The sequence below is a fragment of the Equus caballus genome, chromosome 1 (assembly GCF_041296265.1).
Source record: "Equus caballus isolate H_3958 breed thoroughbred chromosome 1, TB-T2T, whole genome shotgun sequence".
In the NCBI taxonomy this organism is placed as follows: domain Eukaryota; kingdom Metazoa; phylum Chordata; class Mammalia; order Perissodactyla; family Equidae; genus Equus; species Equus caballus.
In genome coordinates, this window is record NC_091684.1 from 63,572,078 (window position 1) to 63,594,825 (window position 22,748).

A 22,748-nucleotide genomic window follows, 5' to 3' on the forward strand; every position below is an offset into this window, starting at 1 on the left:
ACAGATAAGAAATATTGCATTCTATGAGGTGGTAAAAGTAGGCAATAAAATAGGAAAATTCAGGGAAAAAAGCATTTGGAAAATTAAAAATGAGTAGAAATTTAAAATCTAGCAAGATAATCGCAACATGGATTTGATGAAATTGCCCAACATGTAGAACAGAGAGGAAAAGTAGAGGAGAAAAAGTAACATTGATCCATTTGGCCTAATAGTGAACAAATAGGGATTCTAGAAAGAATACATAGAGAAAACGAAGGGAAAGATATAATCTAAGACGTAATACAAGGAAATTTCTCAGAACCAAAGAACGTGACTTTCCAGATTGAAAGGGCCCACTGAGCACCCAGTACAAGAAATGAAAAATTTCAAAACAGTGGTTGTAGACGGAAGATCTTAAAAGCTTAAGAGACAAAACAAGTAACATACAAAGATTGGAAGTCCAAATAGCATCAGAATTCTTAGCAACAATGGTAGCTAGAAGACAATGGAACAATGTCTTTAACATTCGGAGAGGAAGTAATGTCTAATCCAGAATTGTCTGTGCAGGCAAACTGCCAATTAGATATAAGGCTAAACCCAAGAATATTTTTCAATTTGTAAGTCTCAAAAAATTCACTCTTAGGGCCAGCCTGGTGGCATAGTGGTTAAGTTCGCATGCTCTGCTTTGGCAGCCCAGGGTTTGTGAGTTCGGATCCCTGGTGTGGACGTACACACCACTCATCAAGCCATGCTGTGGCAGCATCCCACATATAAAATAGAGGAAGATTGGTAGAGATGTTAGCTCAGCGACAATCTTCCTTACCAATAAATAAATAAATAAATAAATAATGTACTCTCCAACCCCACCCCTACTAGAATTGCTAAGATGAAAAAAATTGATAATAACAAGGCCTGATGAGGATTTGGAGCAACTGATACTCTCATACGTTGCTGGTAGACATACAAAATGATCCAACTGCTTTGAAAACAGTTTGATAGTTTTGGTTTTTTTTTAAAGATTGGCACCTGAGCTAACAACTGTTGCCAATCTTTTTCTTTTTTTTTTTCTGCTTTTTCTCCCCAAATACCCCCAGGACATAGTTGTATATTTTAGTTGTGGGTCTTCTAGTTGTGGCATGTGGGATGCCCCTCAGCATGGCCTGATGAGCGATGCCATGTCTGCGCCCAGGATCCAAACCAGTGAAACCCTGGGCCGCTGAAGCGGAGCGCGCAAACTTAACCAGTCGGCCACGGGGCTGGCCCCAGTTTGACAGCTTCTAAGTTAAACATAGAATTAAAATAGGATCCAACAGGGGCTGGCCCCGTGGCCGAGTGGTTAAGTTCGCGCGCTCCACTGCAGGCAGCCCAGTGTTTCGTTGCTTCGAATCCTGGTTGCGGACATGGCACTGCTCATCAAACCACGCTGAGGCAGCGTCCCACATGCCACAACTAGAAGGACCCACAACAAAGAATATACAACTGTGTACTGGGGGGCTTTGGGGAGAAAAAGGAAAAAAATAAAAATCTTTAAAAAAAAAAAAAAATAAAATAAATAAAATAGGATCCAACAGTTTCACCTTAGGTGTTTACCCAAGAGAAATGAAAACATATGTCCATGCAAAGAATTGTATGTGGTCTTTATTCATAATCACTCAAAATTGGAAATAGCCCAAAATATCCATTAACCAGTGAATAGATAAAGAAATTGTAGATAAATCGTAGATAAAGAAAATGTAGGAACTTTTTGGAGTGATAAAAATGTTCTACATCTTTAAAGTGGTGGTGGTTACATGACTGAAGATGTTTGTCAAAACTCATTGCACTATACAGCAAAAAAGGGTGAGTTTTTCTGTTTGTAAATTGAACCTCGATAAATCTGACGTTAACAACACGTTTATCCTATAGCCTCTCTTTCTCAGAAAACAACTGGAGGATACACACCATCAAAACTAAGAAGTAAATGGAGAAAGAGGAGAACATGGGATTCAGGAAACAGAGAATCCAATATAAAAAAGAATTCCCAAGATGAGGGTTGTTTTATTCTGACGAATAGCCATGCAGGAGGACTAGAAAATGAAACATTCTAAATTGGAACAACAAGAAGAGCTCTAGGAAAGATTTTACCCAAGGAAAAATTGAAATTGATAGAATAATTTGGAGATGAATTGGTGATAGGGACACAAGAAACAGAGCAAACTAAAAAAAAGTGTTAGCTACAGAGATTTGTAAGAAGTTGTAGAGAAAAGAGATTTAATCATTCTCTACTGACTCAGCTATGAATGATATTTACAAACTTACATTAAGTAAAAGCCAAAAATTATTTTAAAACAAAATTGTGAAATAATATTGAGAACATAGGAGAATGTGTGTGTTTATGTGTGTGCGTGTTTGTGATGTATGACTAAAAGATATGAAGCCAAATAAAACAGAAGAGTGAAAGTGATTGCCTCTGGGGAGCTAGAGTTAGGTTTAGGTTGGGGGTGGGGCAGAAAACTTATTTTCATCATAAACATTGTAAAACTATTTAAAATACATATGTAAAAATATATATACACATATTCATACATATATACATATATTATTGTTTTTTAAATGTTCATTTTAAAAGTTTAAATTTTTAAAGGTCATCTCTTTTATCTGAAAATTTCTGTGTAAAATGACCCTTTCCCAGTAATGCCAGATAAATAAGGCAATAGATTAAAAATACAAAAAAGGATCTTTTTTCTGAGGAAACAGTTAAAAGATGAGTCCCTGAATGCAGATGATTGAGACTCTTCGGTTACTCTGAGTAAGGTTTGGAGTAGACTGTTAATATCTTTCTTTCAGATTTCATGTTTTCTTTTTAAAAATAGCTTTATTTCTTTAGTTATAAAATTAACATGCCATTGTATAAAACTTTTTAGTGGAAATGTACAAAGAATAAAAATAAAACCATCAATAATCCTACCCCCTAGAGATGATCTGTTTGGACTAATTCATTTCCATCTCTGCCCTCCGTTTCCTCCTCCTCCTCCTCCTTCTCTTCCTTCTCGCCCCTCTTCTTCTTCCTCTCTCTGTTTTTTTTAAATTAAGAAATGTGACACGTCTTTTACTAGTGGAAAACCACAGGAGCTGTGGATTTGGTGAGGAAAGAGATCAGTGGAAAAGGTAGAAGAAAGCAGAAGTATAATACAAAAGTGGACAGAGAGAAATCAAGGAGTAAAAGAAGAACGCTATTTACTGCCTCTAAAACAAAACCAAATAGTCTAAAAAAAGAGGAATCAGGTTCAAGCCCTGATTGTCTGGACTTTGAAATGAGCATATCGTGCCAGAAGTGAGCCTTTTCCCTGTTGTCTTTTGTGGGCAGTCCGGTGTCCAGGTCTCCCGTGCTACAGCGAGGGAGTTGTTATTGCTTTACAGAGAACTGTGACTGGGAACCACAGACAGCAAAGAGGTTCTGGTAAATGGAGCACTTTATGAAAAAGGTTTTTTCCCCAGTTTCTCCAAATATCATCTCCTAAAAGAGGTAAAAGTTATAAAAAGCAATTTTAAGGTTGTTATTAGAAGAGAATCTTATTGAAAAGGGTGGAGTCATTACGTACATATACTTCTTGTCAGTTCAAAATGTAATTTTTTTTCTCTTCCAGCGTTCCTAGAATCCCGTGGGCTTTTGCCATGACAGAAGTATGTGGCATGATTCTGTGCTATATTTGGCTCCTGGTTCTTCTTCTTCACAAGCACAGGTATGCCAATTATTTCATTAAAAGACTGAAAGTGTTTTGATTGTCTTGCGTAAAGGTCATCAAACCTTGTTTCTACCTTTGCAGTTTCCTTGTTAAACAAATTTTCTTCTTTAATTGTGACATTGTAGTTATTGACATAGGAAAATGTTTTGAGTTTGATTAACAAAAGAGTCACCCAGAGGTAATACCTACATATTTAGTAATACTCTGAATGTATTTTGTAGGGAGAGATCAAAGAAGGTGATGTTCAACCATGGGCCAATCAATGACAGTCTAGCCTTATCTTTCTTTGGAAACAAATCAGAACTGTCACTTTTTATAGAAGGATAGAAACTTCTCCAAGGACAGTCTTTGGTCAAATGTTTGGATGGAAGAAATTGTTCTCTACTTGAAGGAGGCCCATTGAAAAAGAAATATAAAGGGAAGAATTGTGTTTTAATTTAAAAAAGAAGAGAAACATAAGGGGAGACTCCTTTCGTACTTTAATCAGGGGAATTACTTGATTTAAGTGAAAAATAAGTCATAGCAGAGAAAATATTTAAAGACCTATAGTTTGTGGATCCGCTGTCCATTGGCCTTGAAGAGAAATAGGGACACTTTCTTGAGTTTTTGATCCTTTCTCCTCACTAGAGAGTGCTTGAGGTAAACCACAGTGTTGGGCTTTAGGTCCTAAGCAGTACTTATTTCCCTGTTTTGAAGGTTAAAAGAAAGGTTGATGATTGTTATTCTTGGTACACTTCTAGGCCATATTGTACTTCATTCTCTCCTGTTTTGCAGCAATATTTTTAAATGGATTGCTTAAAATCAGAGTTGGTTTGAAAAATGCATGCATCACTGCTGCTTTCTGGTTTAACTTTGCCTCACAAGACCCTGTGGATTTGAATTTGTCTACTCTTCAAAACAAGAGTTGACCTTATAGGAAACCTTGGTAGGTTTAGTAAAGCATAGCAGTGGCCAATTAATGCAAGTTTTGATGTTTAATTAGTCAAAGAAAGTGTTTCTCAAGGTATAGTCTTTGTACCACTTTCATTAGAATCACCTGGGCTCTGTAAGATACAGGCGCCTAGGCTCCATCCCAGGTGCACACACTAAAGTTTGAAACATACCTAACCTTGTGGTCAGTGCTTTTTTGGAGGATGGGAGGAGCATTTTGAAAATGTGTAAAGCATAGTCCCTGTACTTAAGAATCTTATGGTCTGTTTTAGTTTAAGACATTTAGAAAAATAATATTATAATACAAGTGATGTCACAAAGCAGTTCAAAAATTTTTGTTAGAGATAAATTTAATGTAAGTTAGAAGTTAGAGTACCTTTACTAGCTACTAACATTAACCAGTTTACATTTTTATTAATGAGCAAAAAATTCTCTAAAATCACGTTTAACTTTACCTCTCGTTAAGTGAATAATTTATGAGCAATATGTGAGTTACAGGACTACCACTTAGCTAAGAGTCAGGCTAGGTACTAGTCTTACTTCACTCTTGCATAACTCTTTTACATTCTCTTAGCTATATTTTCTTATTAATGAAATGATGCTCTTACATCTGCACTGTCCAGCATGGCAGGTACTAGCCACAAGTGGCTATTTAAATTTAAATGAATGAAAATGAAATAAAATTAAAATTCAGTGGGCCAGCCCCAGTGGCATAGTGGTTAAGTTCAGCATGCTCTGCTTCGGTGGCCCAGGTTTGGTTCCCAGATGCAGACCTATACCACTCGTCAGTGGCCATGCTGTGTTGGCAGCTCACAGGAAGATTGGCAACAGATGTTAGCTCAGGGTGAATCTTCCTCACCAAAAAAAATATTAAAATTCAGTTCCTCAGTGATACTAGTTACATTTCAAGTGCTCAGGAGTCACATGTAGATAGTTTATAGGACAGTGCAGCTATAGAACATTTCCATCATTGCAGAAAGTTCTGTTGGACAGTGATACTTTGGATGGTCTCGAAGATTTCTGTCCTTGTCCAAGTCTAGTGGTTTTCTTGCTTGCTCTCCCTTTAAGTAAACATTTGATGCCTGGGGTATTTTGGTTTGTTTTCTTCTGATTTTCTCCTTCTTTGGCTACTCTGTTCACAGGTCAATACTTCTGCGAAGGCTCTGTAGTCTGATGGGCACTGTTTTCTTGCTTCGCTGCTTTACCATGTTTGTGACCTCCCTCTCCGTGCCAGGACAGCACCTGCAGTGTACTGGAAAGGTAGCCTGCTACCTTCTTTATCATTCTTTTCTCTTCTTGGTGGGTTGATGACACCATATATGCACTAGGGCTAAGACTTTGCTTTTAATATTAAAATGTGCTTTTCAGTATTTTCAATATCTGTAAGAAACCTCTAGAAGTAACTTGGTAAAAATCTTAACCCCAAATCTACCTCCCTGTTACTGCTATTCAATGATACTAGTTCTGCAGTGTGGAGCTGTAGAAAAAAAGTTTCTTTCAATTATTGTTTTCTCTTTCCCACCATCCTCAGCATCTTTAGTTCCTCGTAGGACATGACTCTGGTCTCTTCACTATCCTCATCACTCTTTTTTTAAAAAGTGTTGCAGTTTGACCATATCCCATTTAAAATACAATATGCACTACTCTAAACTTTACGGAGTACATCTGGGATTAATTAATGGCTGATTTTTTTGTTTTTGTTTTATACTTTGTAGCTTGTTTTGGGATACTGTAGACTTCTCATATGGTTAAATTGAGAGAGGAGAGCTTATGCAGATGGGAATGAGAAAACAGGGTAATGAATTACTTTAAAAAATTTTTAAAAAACCAACAACTGAAAATCGCCTGTGCTTTATATACAAAATTGACTGTTGTGACTTGTTAAATTTAGACAAAAGAATTTATTATTCTACTTTTCCGAGCCTCCATGCTTTAGTTATGTTTCTAAATATTCAAATGTTATATATTAACACCTTTGTTATCATTTGAATGTTGTTGGTAAAGTGTCAATTTAAGGGTCAGTTCTTCTACTGCAATATAAATAGCTGAAATGCTGACAAGGGAAGATTAGGCAGCCAAAGGAGATCAAGAACTAAAAATAAAGCCCAGAGCTGAAAGATGACAAAACTTTCTCCTAGTATCAGGAGACTGACCAGTAAGAAAGAGGGAAGGATTAATATGACATATAGGATTTACTGTAAAGGAAATATTTTATTTTTAAGGTAAAAGCTGTTTTGTTTCTCTTTTTAATGGGAAGGTAATTTTTTCTAATTATAAAGTTTTATGTTTATTGTAAAAATTCAAATTGAATAGAAATATATAAATTAAAAAGTAAAAGCTCACATAATCCCCTCTTCTTTCACCTCATCCCATAAATAATACTAACAGTTGTGTATATAGCTACATAGACTATTTTTAAGCATGCTTATACATTCATATAAGTTTATATAGATACTTTTTTTATTTTTTGAGGAAGATTAGCCCTGAGCTAACTGCTGCCAATCCTCCTCTTTTTGCTGAGGAAGCCTGGCCTTGAGCTAACATCCGTGCCCATCTTCCTCTACTTTATACATGGGACGCCTACCACAGCATGGGTTGCCAAGCGGTGCCATGTCCACACCCGGGATCCAACTGGCGAACCCCCAGCCGCCGAGAAGCGGAACGTGCGAACTTAACCGCTGCACCACTGGGCCGGCCCTATATAGATAGTTTTTAAACAAAAGATAGGATTATATTGCAGACATTGTTCTTTAGCTTGTTTTATTTAATAGTATGTTTACTTTTTTCTAAAGAAATACATATAACTCAACCTCATCTTTTTAATAGCTACAGAGTGTTCCATTGTATGATTTACCAGTTTCCAAAGGATATACATTTAGGTTGTTTCCAAATCTTACTATTTATAAACAATGCTATTGTAAACATCCTTATACATTTATGCTTTTTCACTTATTTAATCATCTTGTTAAGAGAAATTCCTGGAAATGGGATTGTGAAGTCAGAGAACACGTGCGTTAAAAATTGTGATATGTAGGGGCCGGCCCCGTGGCCGAGTGGTTAAGTTCGCATGCTCTGCTCTGGCGGCCCAGGGTTTCGCTGGTTGGGATCCTGGGCGTGGACATGGCACTGCTCATCAGGCCATGCTAAGGTGGCATCCCACATGCGACAACTAGAAGGACTCACAACTAAAATATATAACCATGTACTGGGGGGCTTTGGAGAAATGAAGGAAAAATTTAAAAATCTAAAAAAAAAAAATTTTTTTTAAAAAGGAAAAGAAATTGTGATACATATTGCTCAGATGTCCACTAGAAAAGAGTAGTTTTTCACCACTACCAACAATGTATGCATGTCAGTTTTCCCACCCCCATGCCAGCACTGCTTATCACTGCCACTCTGATTAATGAAAGATGATATCTGAGACTTTATGGTCTTGTATATTTAAATCTTTATTGAATTTTTTTTATACATGGTATGAAGAGGGATAGAACAGTTTCCCCCAAATAGAATGCTTATTGATTAGAAGAGATTTAAAAGAAGAAAAATGTAAGCTTATTACACTGAAAGGAGAATTTCCTGTAGCTGAGGGAGTTAGTTGTGGTTCAGCCCCTAAAGTGAAGGATATATGTGCATAGGGCTGCAACATATGCAACAAAAATAAATTAGATACCATCCCTCTGCAATATCGACAGCCCTTTTTCTGTCTCTAATGAGTGTTTTTCATTATCAGTTACTTATATATGGACATTTCTATTCAAATCTGCCCTAAATACTGTTAATTGTTTTGAATTATAATGTAACCTACTTATTGACCTGTATTATTTGCAGCAGTCTTTAAAAATAGCAAGTTAAGGTGATAGTAACTAGCAATCAAATCCCTTACAGTAAACTCCATAGGGTATTTTCATTGTAATAAATTAATTGCTTGAAATATCATTCCCAAAAGTATGAGGTTTGGGGACAGAACCGAGAACATACCTGTTTCCGAAATTTAGCAATAGACCTATCATAATGAAAGAAACACTGAAAGCAAATTTCGACACCTTGTCTCATCAAAGCATCTTATTCAATCTGTTGGGTTTAAATTTTAATTTTTCTGGAAGAATATTTGGGGCATTTTAAGATTGGAAAGGATAGGGAGACTTGAGTAATTGAGTAATAATTGCTTTCTTTTGATTGGCATCACTTGTTTTCTGTCCTTGGCTGAGACATTTTCCTAGCAGTCTCTGTTCTTCATTGCCTGATTTTTTACTTTGATGAGAGTAATATCTCTAACCCTATTCTCATTGGAGGTCATGGAAGAACCAAACCGTGTGTATTTTAGTACATTCTCTTTCCTTTTCTCTAATAATAAATTCGTCTTCCTCTCCTGCTCTCAACTGAGACAGAAAGGGAAAACTGAGTAGTGTATAATCACCAGGTGAGATTGCTAATGAAATTGTGATATCTAATGAGGTGGTTTCTTTTGTTCATTAGTCATAGTATAATCTTTAAGACTTAGGGCTTTAGAATTGGACTTCTGGGTTCACATCCTGGTAATGTTACTTACTAGCTGTGTGACCTCTCTAAGCTAGTTTCCTCATCTGTACAATTGAATCACTTCATAGGATTGTTGTAGAAATTAAATACAATAACACATAAAGCACTTAGCAGAATGCCTTGCACATAGTAAATGCACATAAAATTTTAGCAATTTTTTTGTTTCCTTTGTGTGTGACTGTTGTTCAAACTCTTCCTCAAAGTGGATTGCTTTTTTAAGCTCATTTGTGGGAGTTAGGATTAGATTTGGCTGCTAATAGCAGGAAATTTAAGATGGCTATGGTGTAATAAACAAACAAACAATGGTTTATTCTCGCTTATAAGTCTGAAAGTAAGTACTCCAGGTCGGGTGTGGTAACTTTATGGAGTCATCAAAAACCCATGATTCTTCTGTCTTTCTGCTCTCCTGTCCTAACACTTGGCTTGCATCTTCAAGGCCATTTTGTGGTCCAGGATGGTTGCTGGAGTTTCAACTATCATGTCTAAGTTGTAGGCTAGAAGAAGGAAAGGTAGAAAAGACTTCCTCTGAGCTGTTGTCTCTTTCCTTTATAAATAGCCTTCCCAGAAATGTTTTACATTTCCACATATATCTTATTTTATAGAACTTAGTCACAGAGCCACACCTAGCTGCAAGGGAGGCTAAGAAATGCAATGTTTTGGTTGAGTTCATTGCTGCTTCAAATAAATATGAGATTCTGTTACCAGTGAAGAAGGGCAGAATGGATATTGAATAATAGCCATCGTCTCTGTCATAGTCTCTCTCTTTTTTTTTTTTTTTTTTAAGATTTTATTTTTTCCCTTTTTCTCCCCAAAGCCCCCCGGTACATAGTTGTATATTCTTCGTTGTGGGTCCTTCTAGTTGTGGCATGTGGGATGCCGCCTCAGCGTGGCTCGACGAGCAGTGCCATGTCGGCGCCCAGGATTCGAACCAACGAAACACCGGGCTGCCTGCAGCAGAGCGCGCGAACTTATCCACTCAGCCACGAGGCCAGCCCCTATCATAGTCTATTTCTTACTGGCAAGAACAGCCAAGCAAATACTACTGTATTATTGGAGTAAAAACTTGAACATATTTTTGTGTTAGAGTGACTTTTTCATTGTAAAGAAACTCCTAGTAGAGAAGTTTGAATTACATTGATTTCATGTAGTTACCAAAATATTTCTTCTGAGTACTGCCAAGCTTTGGCCACCCATTCTTTTTTTTTTTCCTAAGGAATATTTGCCCTGAGCTAACATCTGTTGCCAATCTTCCTCTTTTTTTGTCTGTGAGCTGCCACCACAGCATGGCCAATGACAAGTGGTGTAGGTCCATGCCTGGGAAATAAACCCGGGCCTCCAAAGCGGAGTGTGCTGAACTTAACCACAAGGCCACCGAGGCTGGCCCTGACCACCCATTCTTGATGTTTGAAATTCATTAGACTGGAAGTCTGGTTGCTTTTGCTTAGATATTATTTCTAAGTCATTCAGCATTTGAATTTCAGTGAGAGTGGATGTTTGGAAGCCCCTACCTCCCTAAGCATTTGAAGCACTAATTCATAGCTTTCTTTTTAGATATATGGCAGCGTATGGGAGAAACTACACCGGGCTTTTGCCATTTGGAGTGGCTTTGGTATGACCCTAACTGGTGTTCACACCTGTGGAGATTATATGTTCAGTGGCCACACAGTCGTCCTAACTATGCTGAATTTCTTTGTCACTGAATGTAAGTATCTCTTTCATTCTTCTATGCATGTTAGATGACTAGCTGCAGAAGAGGCTGTGGGAAGGGTGTCAAGTTCTTTGAAGAATGGGAGAAACAGACTGAACTAAGAAACACGTGACTTAGAAGCATTGGAAGGAATGTGGTTTTAAAATGATCTTTCTGTCCTTTTCCCAGATACACCAAGAAGCTGGAATTTCTTGCACACTTTATCCTGGGTTCTCAACCTCTTTGGAATCTTCTTCATTTTGGCTGCCCACGAACATTATTCCATTGATGTATTTATTGCCTTTTATATCACAACAAGACTCTTTTTGTACTACCATACTCTAGCCAATACCAGAGCTTATCAGCAGAGTAGGAGAGCGAGAATTTGGTTTCCCATGTTTTCTTTTTTTGAGTGCAATGTTAATGGTACAGTACCTAATGAATATTGTTGGCCATTTTCAAAACCAGCAATAATGAAAAGACTAATTGGATGAAACTATCTTTGTAATGGGTTCATGATTAAATATACAGTAGATGTTGAAAGTGAATAACTTTGCTTTCTCCCCCTAGGTTGTTCTGAATGCCTTACTTTTTGGCTTATGTGTTGACAAAGTAAACTTCTGAGCAAGGCTGTGATTATAGAAAGCAAGATAAAACAATCAAGAGTCCTTACATAATCTGTTTGAACAGAAAGCTTAAGTAAATGTTTTCTGCCCCTTCTCTTTAGGCAGACAATGTTGTGATTGAAATTAGGCTGTTACCCTTACCTGTTGAGTATTTGCTTATTGAACTTAACTAAATCAACTTAAGCAATTTGTTGATTGAAAGATTTTTTTTTTTTGATTTTTAGTAGGACTCTAGTCTTTTTGAAGTTCCTTGTTATCTTCAAAGGAAAACCCTACCAAGTGAGCAGTACTTATTCTTTGAACTAATCTCTGTGTCTTCTTTAAAAATGTAAGTCTGAAAAGTGATCCATTTTACTAACAAATAATTTTTGCCTTCTGAACCATCTTTAAGAAAAGTTTACTGAACATACTAGAATGCCTGAAACAAGAAGAAAATGAAAGGGGCCATACACGAGGTGACAAAGTACAAATATATATAGTGCTGGCATTTTTCACCAAAGATGCAACAAAAGATGCAGTTTCTGTTTTGTTCTGAGGTTCAGTATTACCATCAGTAAGTATTCATGAGGGAAAAATGGCTGCATCTATAAAAATAAAATAGGCTTAATTTTAGTGATGTAGATTCCTGGAATAACTTGTGCTATAGATGTTAGTTAGACAGATGACAGCCCAATTTTATGCTTTTCAGTGATGTTATTTAATAAGCAAAATAGTGGAGTGTTTTATCAGATGTTAGATAAAATTCTTATGTGTTTAAGTCGGGAGGTATGCATGCAAAGAATATCTTTTCTCTTTCTGAAAAGAAATTTATAACAGCTTGCAGGCATAATATAACTTTTTGGTTTTTGAAATTTCTCATTCTTGGCCATGCAAAGTAAGCAGTTGCAGACATATTTGGATATGAAAAGGTTTTGTTTTTTATTTTTAAATACAACGTGTACATACATTCTTTTTAGTCTTAATTTGGCAGTCAGGAAGTGATATAACTTAGTTGCTGTTTACAACACTAGAAATTTGATACCTTAAGTAATTTGACCTCTTTGGTAACATTTGTCACTTTTAATGATTTTCTATAGTAGTTATGACAATAGGATGGTTATGGAATTGAAATTTGAACCCCAGTGGATGAGCTTTGCTACTTGGAATATTAATCATAGTTTTTACATTCCATTTTAAAACAAGGAGTTAGAAAAGGTACTGGCATTTGAGGTTTAAAATTAAGCCACTTAGCAGAAGCTTGCTCCTTAGATGGGTGAAATATTCTATTTTTGCACCTTGAGTCACATCACCACCCCTGTATAAGTTAGAGATGAACCTGAATGGATTGGGCAGGAAAGGAATATTATACAAACGAGTTTCAGCCAGTGCTGAGTGACCTCAATATGAGTCTACTCTGAACATTATTTTTTATTTCTCACTTGAAAAATGGCACAAGGCAAGTCAAGTTTTATTATGCTTTTAAATCTCATTCTTCAGAATCTTATAGTATCTTAAATTGTTGATTCTGTTACATGCTAGGGACAAAATGCCAACATTTCATCTAAGGAAGTTGCATAATCATGAAGGGTGAAGGATGTTTCCTATGCCAGTTAGAGTAGTTTGGCCCTTGAGGTTAAAAGATGTGTTCTTGCCACTTTTCAAACCAAATGACAGAATGGGACTGAATTTACCTAGAAGGGACTGATGCTGGCTTTTGGGAAAATGTTTGACAAAAATCTATGGCAACATTAATTCAAGAATGTTAAATAGCGACTTAATGGCAAATTTCCTAACGTCAGTCTTCTTTCCTTCATATGGATTCTATTCTAGAACAAAATAGAAAAAAAAAATTGCAGCTAACTTTGCAGAGCTATTGACATTAAGAGTGCCTAACAGCAGACTGCAATGAGGATTGTAAAATAACTTTTCAGCCTTGCGTTATCATATCTGTTTTGAGGAAAAGGTAAGCTAGATTTATAATTTATTGTTACACCTATTACAAGGTAGTGTTTATATAAATTGATCATCTCCAAGTCCCTTTTTGGAAAACTTTGAGACAAAATTCTTTTCTGTGTTTTTTTAAAATATGAAACCTATATTTTAGTCACTTTTTGTTTTGTCCAGAAATTTCCAGATTTGTCTTTGTATTTTTTTCTTGTTAAAATCTAAACCATAGTGAAGATAGTATTTACATTTACATTTTGGGTGTGAATGTGGCTAGGTAGAGAAGCTACATGCCTTCTATCTACATATTTTTTGACCGTGTATTAGGTTTTACAGTTGCAGACTGGTGAGAGGCTTACATCGTTAAACATTAAGAGCTCAGAAGGAACTAAGAAGGTTTTTGGTTTGGGGATGCAAACTGGAAGTTATATTGAAAGTTCTCGATGCATTTTCTCTGCTCCTGGGGGCAACATTGCCTTTTTTTTTTTAAGACCATGCAAGGCAGTGTTACTAAAGGGTAATTGGAGTTCATAGGGAGTGGGAGGTTTTGAAGAAGGCGAGTTTGCTATTATCACCAAGTAATTTGGGATAATTTTTGGCCATGCTGCAGATGTCTCAACATGGCTGTGATCTCCATAGTTCTCTGTGGTATTTTTACGCTAGCAATTCATTCTGAACTACTGGTTTGTCTGAAGGTAGCCAAGCAATGTGGTCATATCTTCCATATGCTGAGTCTGTTTATTAGTATCCTTTTAAATCAGTAAGCAATGAGCTTAGCCTTAGAACCAGTCAGTTAAACAAGTGTAGACTGTTCACAAGAAAAAACCCAGTGACTGAGAGACCTGCTGGTAGTGTAACTGTGACACTACAAGTGACATTCTTCTCTGTCCTGTACCTGCTGTTACTTAGAATTCCAAAAATCTTATCATTTGTAAGTGGAGAACAGAGGAGCCAAATCCTTTTATAGCTGATACGAAACAGTCTGTTTTAAGTACATCTGTTTAGAAAGTGTTATTTATATATTCAAAGTCATATAACACTAACCTGCTTTGACTGCATTCAGCAAAAGGCAGTTTCATCATTAGTTTCATAGTAAACTTTTTTGAAGGATTCTAGTTCCAAAATGCCTGAAAACATTAACCATATTCTTGTTTTAAACTCTAGGATCTAATAAATTTAATTCTTTGATAGTCTTTTTGTAGATTTAAGTTACCCCTTACTAAAAGTAATTATAGTAATAGTCATTTGTCAGTTCTTTAAGGTATTGAGGCATTTGAGACAAGAAAGCTCTCTTAGAATAGTCCAATAGCTTTCTTCAATGGTATTGGTTTCATTTAGATAGTTTCAAAGCCAGCAAAGCATGTTAGTTTTAAGGCCAACATTATTTGGCAGTTAAAATAGTTTGCATTTGTAAAAAGTTTAGCCTGATTACCCTTGCTATCTCTGTAGAGAATTGTTAGTATCATCAAAAACAGATTGCTTCAGGTGACCCTTGAGAAAGGAAAGAGGTTGAAGGTTTTTTTCCCTCTCTGTCTTTGAGTGGCTTTGAATGACTGAAATTATCATGGAAGTAGGTTTTGGTCCCCCTCTTATCTACCTCTCACCCCCAGCAAATGCCAACAATATCAGGTAACTAAAATGTGGCTTACTGCTTTGCATCAAGGTCACTAAAAATATCTATGAAATCTGTAAGTCATAATTCAGCTACCAATAAAGTTGGTTTTTAGAATATGTTCTACCCTAAATTAACCAAAAGACTTTTTATTCAGTGTACTCTATGTTTAAATATAAGGAAGCTTTGTGCCTAATATGGAGGGAGAAGGAATGTTGTGTTAATTTCATTGTTATTTCAGGTCTGTTTCAATCTGAACTACTGGGTTGTCTGAAGATAGCCAAGCAATGTTATCAGTTAGTAATGTCATCTTAAAAATGCTTAATTTTAGTAACTATTTGTTCAGAGATTGTTAGATTGTTAGGACAATTGAAGTATTTCTGATACAGAACAAAGAAAGTAGAAACTGGTACTTACTGGGGAAAGCAAAATTGGCATGGACTAAAATGGGCATGTTTTGTTTAAGAATTCTACCTAAATGTCACCTTATCTACACAAAACTAGTATTACTTGAAGATGTGAAAGTTCCTGTGGTAGTGATACCTTGAAGCACAGTATTGTATATAAGTAAATATCTTGATTCTAAATTATATCCAGATTTAACTAATATATATTATTTTATATCTTTGTTGTATTAAAATGTTTAAAAACACTAAAAATAAAACATTTGAAAGCTGGTTTGCAGTCTCTTATTTAAATGTCTTTGCATTATTAATGCAGCTGGTCTATTTTTTATAGAGTGAATTTTTATTTTTGCAAATGATTGGGCCCTGCAACTTTAAATCCTAATAAAGTATCTAGTCCCTGGCGTTTACGAATTCTTAGTTGTCTGTTAGATAAACCATTTGCCCTTTCCTCTTTCCTTTCTGTAAACTAGGAAAGAAAAGTCATCTTCCTGAGGTTAGTAGAATAATTGTGGACTAAGTTGAGAGGAAGGGAAGAGAAGCAAATAGCTACTTATTCCTGGACACATTTAAGTTTTTTGTTTGTTTTGGTTTATTTTAATTGTAGTTTATATGGGAAGATGACATCATCCTGTCAGGTCAGCTTTGGAGATAATGATGAACAAGAAAACAGTTGTTAGGAGGTAGCCCAGTAGCCCAGAACCATGGAGTAGTTGGTACACTAAGCGTTGTCACGGGACCATATGAGCTTACCCCACAACTGAACTAGTCTTCATGATCACTACTAATTATAGTTTCTCTGTTGCTGGCCCCAGCTGGTCTCTCTCAGGAACTCTGGGGAAAGACTAGTCCAGAACAGACTTAGAGGCTGCTTGGTGGAATAGAAAATGCACTGGATTTAGACTCTGAGGACCTAGGTATGAGTTGCATCTCTGCTGCTGATTAAATTGGGTCTTTTCTTCCAACTCCACTTAACTTTATGTGGAAAATGGGGGTGCATGTGGGGAGGCAGAATGCCTACTTCATAGGTTGTATTAAGGGCCAGATTATAAAATTACTGTAGCCTTGTTGGCTCAGTATCTGGTAATAATGCTGAAATATTAGTTGAATTTAGGTCAATAAAACAGGGCCTATTTCCCCAGGGAATTAATAATCTAGCTGGGAAGATAACTTAAAAAGGTAGATAACATTCATTGGTGGAATAGACCAGTAGTTTTAAAACTGCCTGGCTGAATATCTTCAGACGTAAGGGAAGAGAGTTGGGGCTTGTATCATTTTCATCTAGAGTTGGTGTTTTACGTATTTGGCTTCCAAGTAGGCTTTCCCTTTGAAAAAAGGGTTGAGGATAGGGGAAGGAAATGTTTGGAAATCAGTGAGGCAATAGGCAAATTTTATGTCTTCGTTTAATGGTAGCTTGGGAGAGGAAGGGCCAACTGGAGACTGAGGGTCCAAACATTCACTAAAGCATGTGAAACCTGAACTGAGCCTTCCCTGGAGGATAATTCGTAAGGACATGATGAAAGGCTTGGAGGGCTCTAACTGCCATGCAAAAAATTGGGTTTATTTGTATAGGTATTAGGGAACTGTTGACAGGCTATGTGTTTGATTTTATTATAAATGGAAGCATTGGGAATGTCTCTTGGCAGGGTCTAAATTGTTGGGACAGGTTTAAGTAGTGCTGTAAAACAGGAGTTAGTAAAGGGCAGAAGTGTAAGTCGAAAAGAGAGAGGTGAGATGGTCGGAAGTACACAAAAGATCAAACTGGAGATGAAGGGAAGGGTAGAGACGCCAAGATAGTATGCTAGTCAAGGACCCAGGACTGGGCACAGCTTGACGAAGGCCTTTGCCCCCTGCGAAGGAAGATCAAGACACCAAACAAATGAGCTGCCAACTTCTACTAGCTGGTGTAATATGAATATAGGATATAATATACTCTGTATCCAAAATTGTCCTTCTTGTGGTCGTGCACCTAACCCACCTGTTAGTGCTGGGCTGCCAGCCATCAAGTGGAGTGGGAGCCGGCTTTGGTGGAGACTTGAAGAGTGCTTGGCTAAGAGAATACCTCAGAGGAGTTCAGTTATCACCCTCAGCTACAGCTTTGAAGAATACCAGATGATAGCTGTAAGGCCTCTGCTAGACTAGCGTGATATTTAAGTGCTATATGTTCTCAGCTCACAGGGCTCCCCAAGAGAGCCAGAAATACAAAACCACCATGTCCTGTTCATATTCCAGCCTTAAGAGCCCTGGATCCCACCCTAAAGAGAATATCTGTACCTAATGGTTTTTTGATACAGATTAATCAGCAGCCTTCATCAATAAGACATCAAAGCATGTGAAATATGATCCTGTTTTTCCACAAAGACTGATTTTGGAGGCTTAGCGGGAGCATATTGGCAGTAGTTATGCAATCTGAGGGACTTCAACATGGTTGAAATCTCACATGCGGAAATTTGGTAAGGCAAGATTCTGAATTTTCTTCACTACCGATTCCACAGTGGTGCCTTTGATTCTTCCTTTCTTTTACTATCTTGATTCGTACTCTCTTTTAAAAAAATTATTAATTTTAAGTAAGTAATTAGTGAACATGGTAACAAACTATGTATATTGAAAACTCTTCCTCGCACCCCTGTGCCTCAGCCTTTAGTTCTCCTTCCAAGAGGCAACCATTTTTAACTTGTGTTTTTCCAGGGGTATACTATGCGTATACAAACAAATATTTTCAAAATTTATTTTTACATTATTTTACACAAATTGTAGCATATACTTGTATATGCACATATATACATGGTTTTGCAATTGCTTATTTCACTCAACATGTGCCAATGCCTTCCCCTCCAAGGACATACCTTAATTGAAGAAGTTGTGCTTATTGCTCCTTGTAATGAGGGAGAACACACACCATGGGGAATTACAGGGCATCTCAGCTGGAGGGTGTTGGAAAGGACTTATTATAGGATCTGGGTTTAGATTAGGTGGTTTTGGGGGAAAATGTTAAGGAAGCATGGATTTGCTCTGGAGTGGATGCTTTCAGGATGCTGGGGCAATTCTATGATTAGGTATCTTAATAAATCTTGACAATAGGCAAGAGGAATGAATTAAGACTAACGTTACAGGGGCTGGCCCGGTGGCGCAGTGGTTAGGTTCGCACGTTCCGCTTCTTGGCGGCCTGGAGTTCGCCGGTTCAGATCCTGGGTGCAGACATGGCACCGCTTGGCAAAAGCCATGCTGTGGTAGGCGTCCCATGTATAGAGTGGAGGAGGATGGGCACAGATGTTAGCTCAGGGCCAGTCTTCCTCAGCAAAAAGAGGAGGATTGACAGCAGATGTTAGCTCAGGGCTAATCTTCCTCAAAAAAAAAAAAAAAAAAAAGACTAATGTTACAATTTTACCAAACAGAAATAGCAGTCAATCATATTAGCCAGGATAGAGGGATATTTGATTGTTTTTGTGGTTTCAATAATGTTATTATTTTTATCTGTTCAGACATGATTACTGAGTAGTCTTGGTTTTGTCTTGCTCTTTCATGGTCACAGATCTCCTTGTGTGATGTTGGTGTTCTGTGAAATTTTTTATGTTCAACAGGAAAACAATAAGGCCTAGCTGTGAGTGCCAGTCCAGCTTCTCGCGACACCAAATCCTAGTTAATGGTATCAGGCCAGCTCCCTGATGTCAAGAGCTGCTTTTTTTTTCTCATATAATATATTAGTGTTCTCTCCATATATGTACATAAAGTATGAGATTTGCCTCATTCTTGTTAATAGCAGCATGACATTTCATTGTACAGATGTCGTAATTTATTACTCGTTCCCTAAAAGATTGTTTACTATTCAAACAGTGCTACAATAAATAACATATGGTACTTTGCATATGTGCAAGTTTATCTGTAGAATAAATTACTAAAAGTGAAGTTGTTGGGTCAAAGGCTTTGTGCATTTTAAATACTATCATACTGACCTCAGTAGAAGGAGTCACAATTTATTCTTCCACTAGCAACATACGAGTTTGCCTGTTAATCCACACCATCGCCAAAATAATGTGTGAACTTTCTTATTTTTGCCAAGCTAATAGGTTTAAAAATGGTATCTTAATTCCCTTTCTACATAAGTAAGCTGCAGAAGTATTTAAAAATTGTAATATAGTAAGGGAATGGTGGAATGGTGACAGCTTTATTGATGTGCATATCTTTCTGGAAGACTAAATGAATTGTGGACAGTGTCGTATGTTCTGTTAAAAATCCATATAAGATGTTGAACGGGCAAAGGAAGATGATTTAACAGATTAAGGAGTGTTTCTCCCATTTTGTTTGTAGCATAGTCTTTAACTTGGCCATCTCTTGTTATTGGAGAGTAGCATTTTTTTCTGATAATTGTCTTCCCTAAGCACCTGAAGGAAGCTAAGTCCTGTCTAGCCTAAGGGAGAGTCTGGAAGACTCAGTTGCTCTCTGTTGTAAAGTTCTATAAAGGGTAAATGTTAACCTTGTCTGCCCACCAGCAGCTACTATGGGCTCTGCCATCACCTATAAAATGTTTCAAGGACCTGAATTTACCTGTCCCAGATATAGACCTCCATTGTAGATGTGTAAGACCTAAGGTGTGGAAAATGTTTTGAAAGAATATTTATTGAACATTTATTGAGCACCTACTATATGCCAGGCACTATTTAAGCACTGGTGCTTCAGTGGTAAATACAACAAAGTTCCTGCCCTCAAGAAGCTTACTTTCTAGACAATAAGCATATATATGAGAAAGAAAAAAAAGCATCTCTTACAGCTATCAGCTAGTAACTGGCCTAGTTACAGTGGTGTTCCCCTACTGAACATAAGCAATGTTATAGAATACCAACATCAAATGATTACTCTGCATGACTGTGATGGACCATCTTCACTCATAACCAGGCCTAAACAGACACTGTACAACACAAAAATAACTATACACTCCTCCTCCTGAATAATATGAGTAAGATACTGAATTGCCCCAGCTTTCTGAAAACATCCAATCCAGAATAGCACCCCACTTCCTTGTTTTCTTGAAACCTCTGTAAGATCACCTAACACAGGCCCAAATCCTGTACAAGACTCCTGCAACATCTTCCTGCTGAGATTCCCCACTCCTCTCCATGGTGTTTAGTCTCTCTTGCTGCAGGAAGTTTAATTTTAAAAACTAACTTTGATGTGTGCTCCTGGTGATCTTTGGCTGGTGGGAATTGACTCTTTAGGTAGCCAAAAGTGCTATCTCTGTCTCTCTCTCTCTCTCACACACACACACACACACACACACACGATAAAAAACACATAAAAGGATAGAGAGTGACAGGGAACACTTGCTACCTGACAGCACTAAAGCCTTCTGCAGAGGTGACATTTGAGCAGAGGCCTGAATGAAATGAGGGAGGAACCATGTGGATATCTAGGGGTAGAGAGAATAGCAAGTGCACTGGCCTCTGGAGCAGGCTTGGAGTGTTCTGCAACCAGGAGGTCAATTTGGTTTAAGAGTGAGCAAGGGAAAGGGTGATTGGAGATGAATGAGAGAAGTAGCCAGGGTTCAGTCATGCAAGCCTCAAAGGTCCTGGTAAAGACTACCTTTTGCTTCAAGTGTTAGAGGAAGTCATTGAGAGATTTTGGTTTTGTGTAGGGGAGTGACTCACATCTCCTTCCCACAACTCCGCTATAGACAGAGTGGCACTACCCTTAGGCTAAGGCAGAGAAGGCCTTATCCACCCACTTCCTTCTGTGTGGGGCGACTTGCCTGGCACTGGGGACTGTTATCCCTGAAAGTTTCATCAAGCTCCTCTGGGTCCTTTATTAAAGTCCTAAAGAATGAAGGATGCGCAAGGAAATGAAAGCTGCAGCAGAGCCAAAGGAGAATGCACCATCATCTCAGAAATGCTGCAGTGGAATGAGGCAGCAGAGGATGTAATAGGAAACAGGATTTTTCTTAACTTTTCTTCGCTTGAATAAAAAATTCGCAGGCTGGCAAACTAGAGTTACGAGAGCCTTGTTTTTGGTTCAGAGGTCTGCCTTTGCAGATGGGCACCAGCAGAGGGTGCTGCAAACCTCCAGCAGCCTGCATGTCTTTGTCACTTAGGCACAGAAAACTATGGAAGTTGCTGCTTTGAACAAAGTATGGTGGTGTGTGCATCAGAATCACCTGGCTTGTTAAATACACAACTCTGGATCCTACCTCCTGAGTTTGATTTTGTGGATGGGAGGAATTTTCATTTCTCACAGGTTCCCAGGTGTTGCTGATGTTCCCGGTCAAATTGGTTCTCTATCTAGAGGTGATCAGAATCACCTGAAGAGCATTTCAACATGGCTGAGGCACCCTCCCCTAAGGGCATTTCAGAATGGGGCAGAGTGAGAATGCAGGTGTTCGCAAGGCTCCCTAGTTTGCTCCTCCCTGTCTTAGGCAATTGTGAAAGTACTCTAAATGGAAGCTCTATACAAATGATTACCATAAGCATCATGCTTAGCTTTTTTATTCCTTCATTCCATCTTTTAATTTTGGTTTCCCGTTGTACATTACTAGTGTAGAAATACAATTGATTTTTGGATATTTACCTTATATTCTATGACATTGCCAAACTCATGTATTAGTTCTAGAAGCTCTTTTGTAAATTCCTCAGGATTTTTTATGTAGTTGTAGACGGTCTCATCTGTGAATAGGGACAGTTTTATTTTTTTCCCCATTCCATCTTAACTCTTGTTTCTCTGGTGGCCAGAACTAGATCTGCTGAACCCGTTCTGTCATGATATTCAGGAGAAGATAATGCACCAATTCATAAAACAATTGATGGTATTCTGAATCCTAAGTGACCACTAGGACACTCAGGGGAAAAACATCTGAAATGATGATAAGGGCATTGGCCCTGAGGTGAGAGAGACCCAGCCTTGATGATATAGTTTATTCTCATCGGCCGGAGCTAGAGAGTAGAACCCCTGCCTTCCTACAGTGGAGAGATTGGGCTCCAGCCAGGAGTGGAAAGAGTCTAGCCTTTAGCACAATCCTGCCACTCTGAGCCAGGGGTTCCTGAGTGGGTCAAATATCTGAGTTGTAGCATCTAAGGGGACTCTTGGGTTAAGCCTTGGGGTGGACCATGGCTTGGCAGAAGTGAAAGTAGCCCTCAGCCCATTTGATCAAGGTTCTGGGAATAGGTAGCTGCATTCTCATGGAGGGCTCCAAAGTGGAAAGCAACAGATTGATTTTCTAATCTAGGCAGCAGGGGAGAGGAAGTTTCTCCTTTCCTGGGCAGTATTTGTGTGGGGAAAAATGGCATCTGAGGCATGACCTCCCTTGGCCCTCCCTTTGCCAAGTCCCTTTTCTTAGGC

At 37.8% G+C, this 22,748-nt stretch overlaps 1 protein-coding gene across 5 annotated transcripts in view; it reads left to right on the forward strand.

The window, feature by feature from the left end:
• SAMD8 (sterile alpha motif domain containing 8) overlaps positions 1 to 15,699 on the forward strand; it is a 55,404-nt gene extending 39,705 nt beyond the window's left edge. For all 5 annotated transcript variants that reach the window (XM_005602505.4, XM_001503968.7, XM_070227742.1 and 2 more), the window contains 4 exons: positions 3,606 to 3,701; positions 5,777 to 5,894; positions 10,725 to 10,875; positions 11,050 to 15,699. In XM_005602505.4, the coding sequence (XP_005602562.1) occupies positions 3,606 to 3,701; positions 5,777 to 5,894; positions 10,725 to 10,875; positions 11,050 to 11,354 (670 nt within the window). In that variant the 3' untranslated portion in view covers positions 11,355 to 15,699. The remainder of the gene's footprint in view (positions 1 to 3,605; positions 3,702 to 5,776; positions 5,895 to 10,724; positions 10,876 to 11,049) is intronic.
• The last annotated feature ends 7,049 nt before the right edge of the window (positions 15,700 to 22,748 follow it).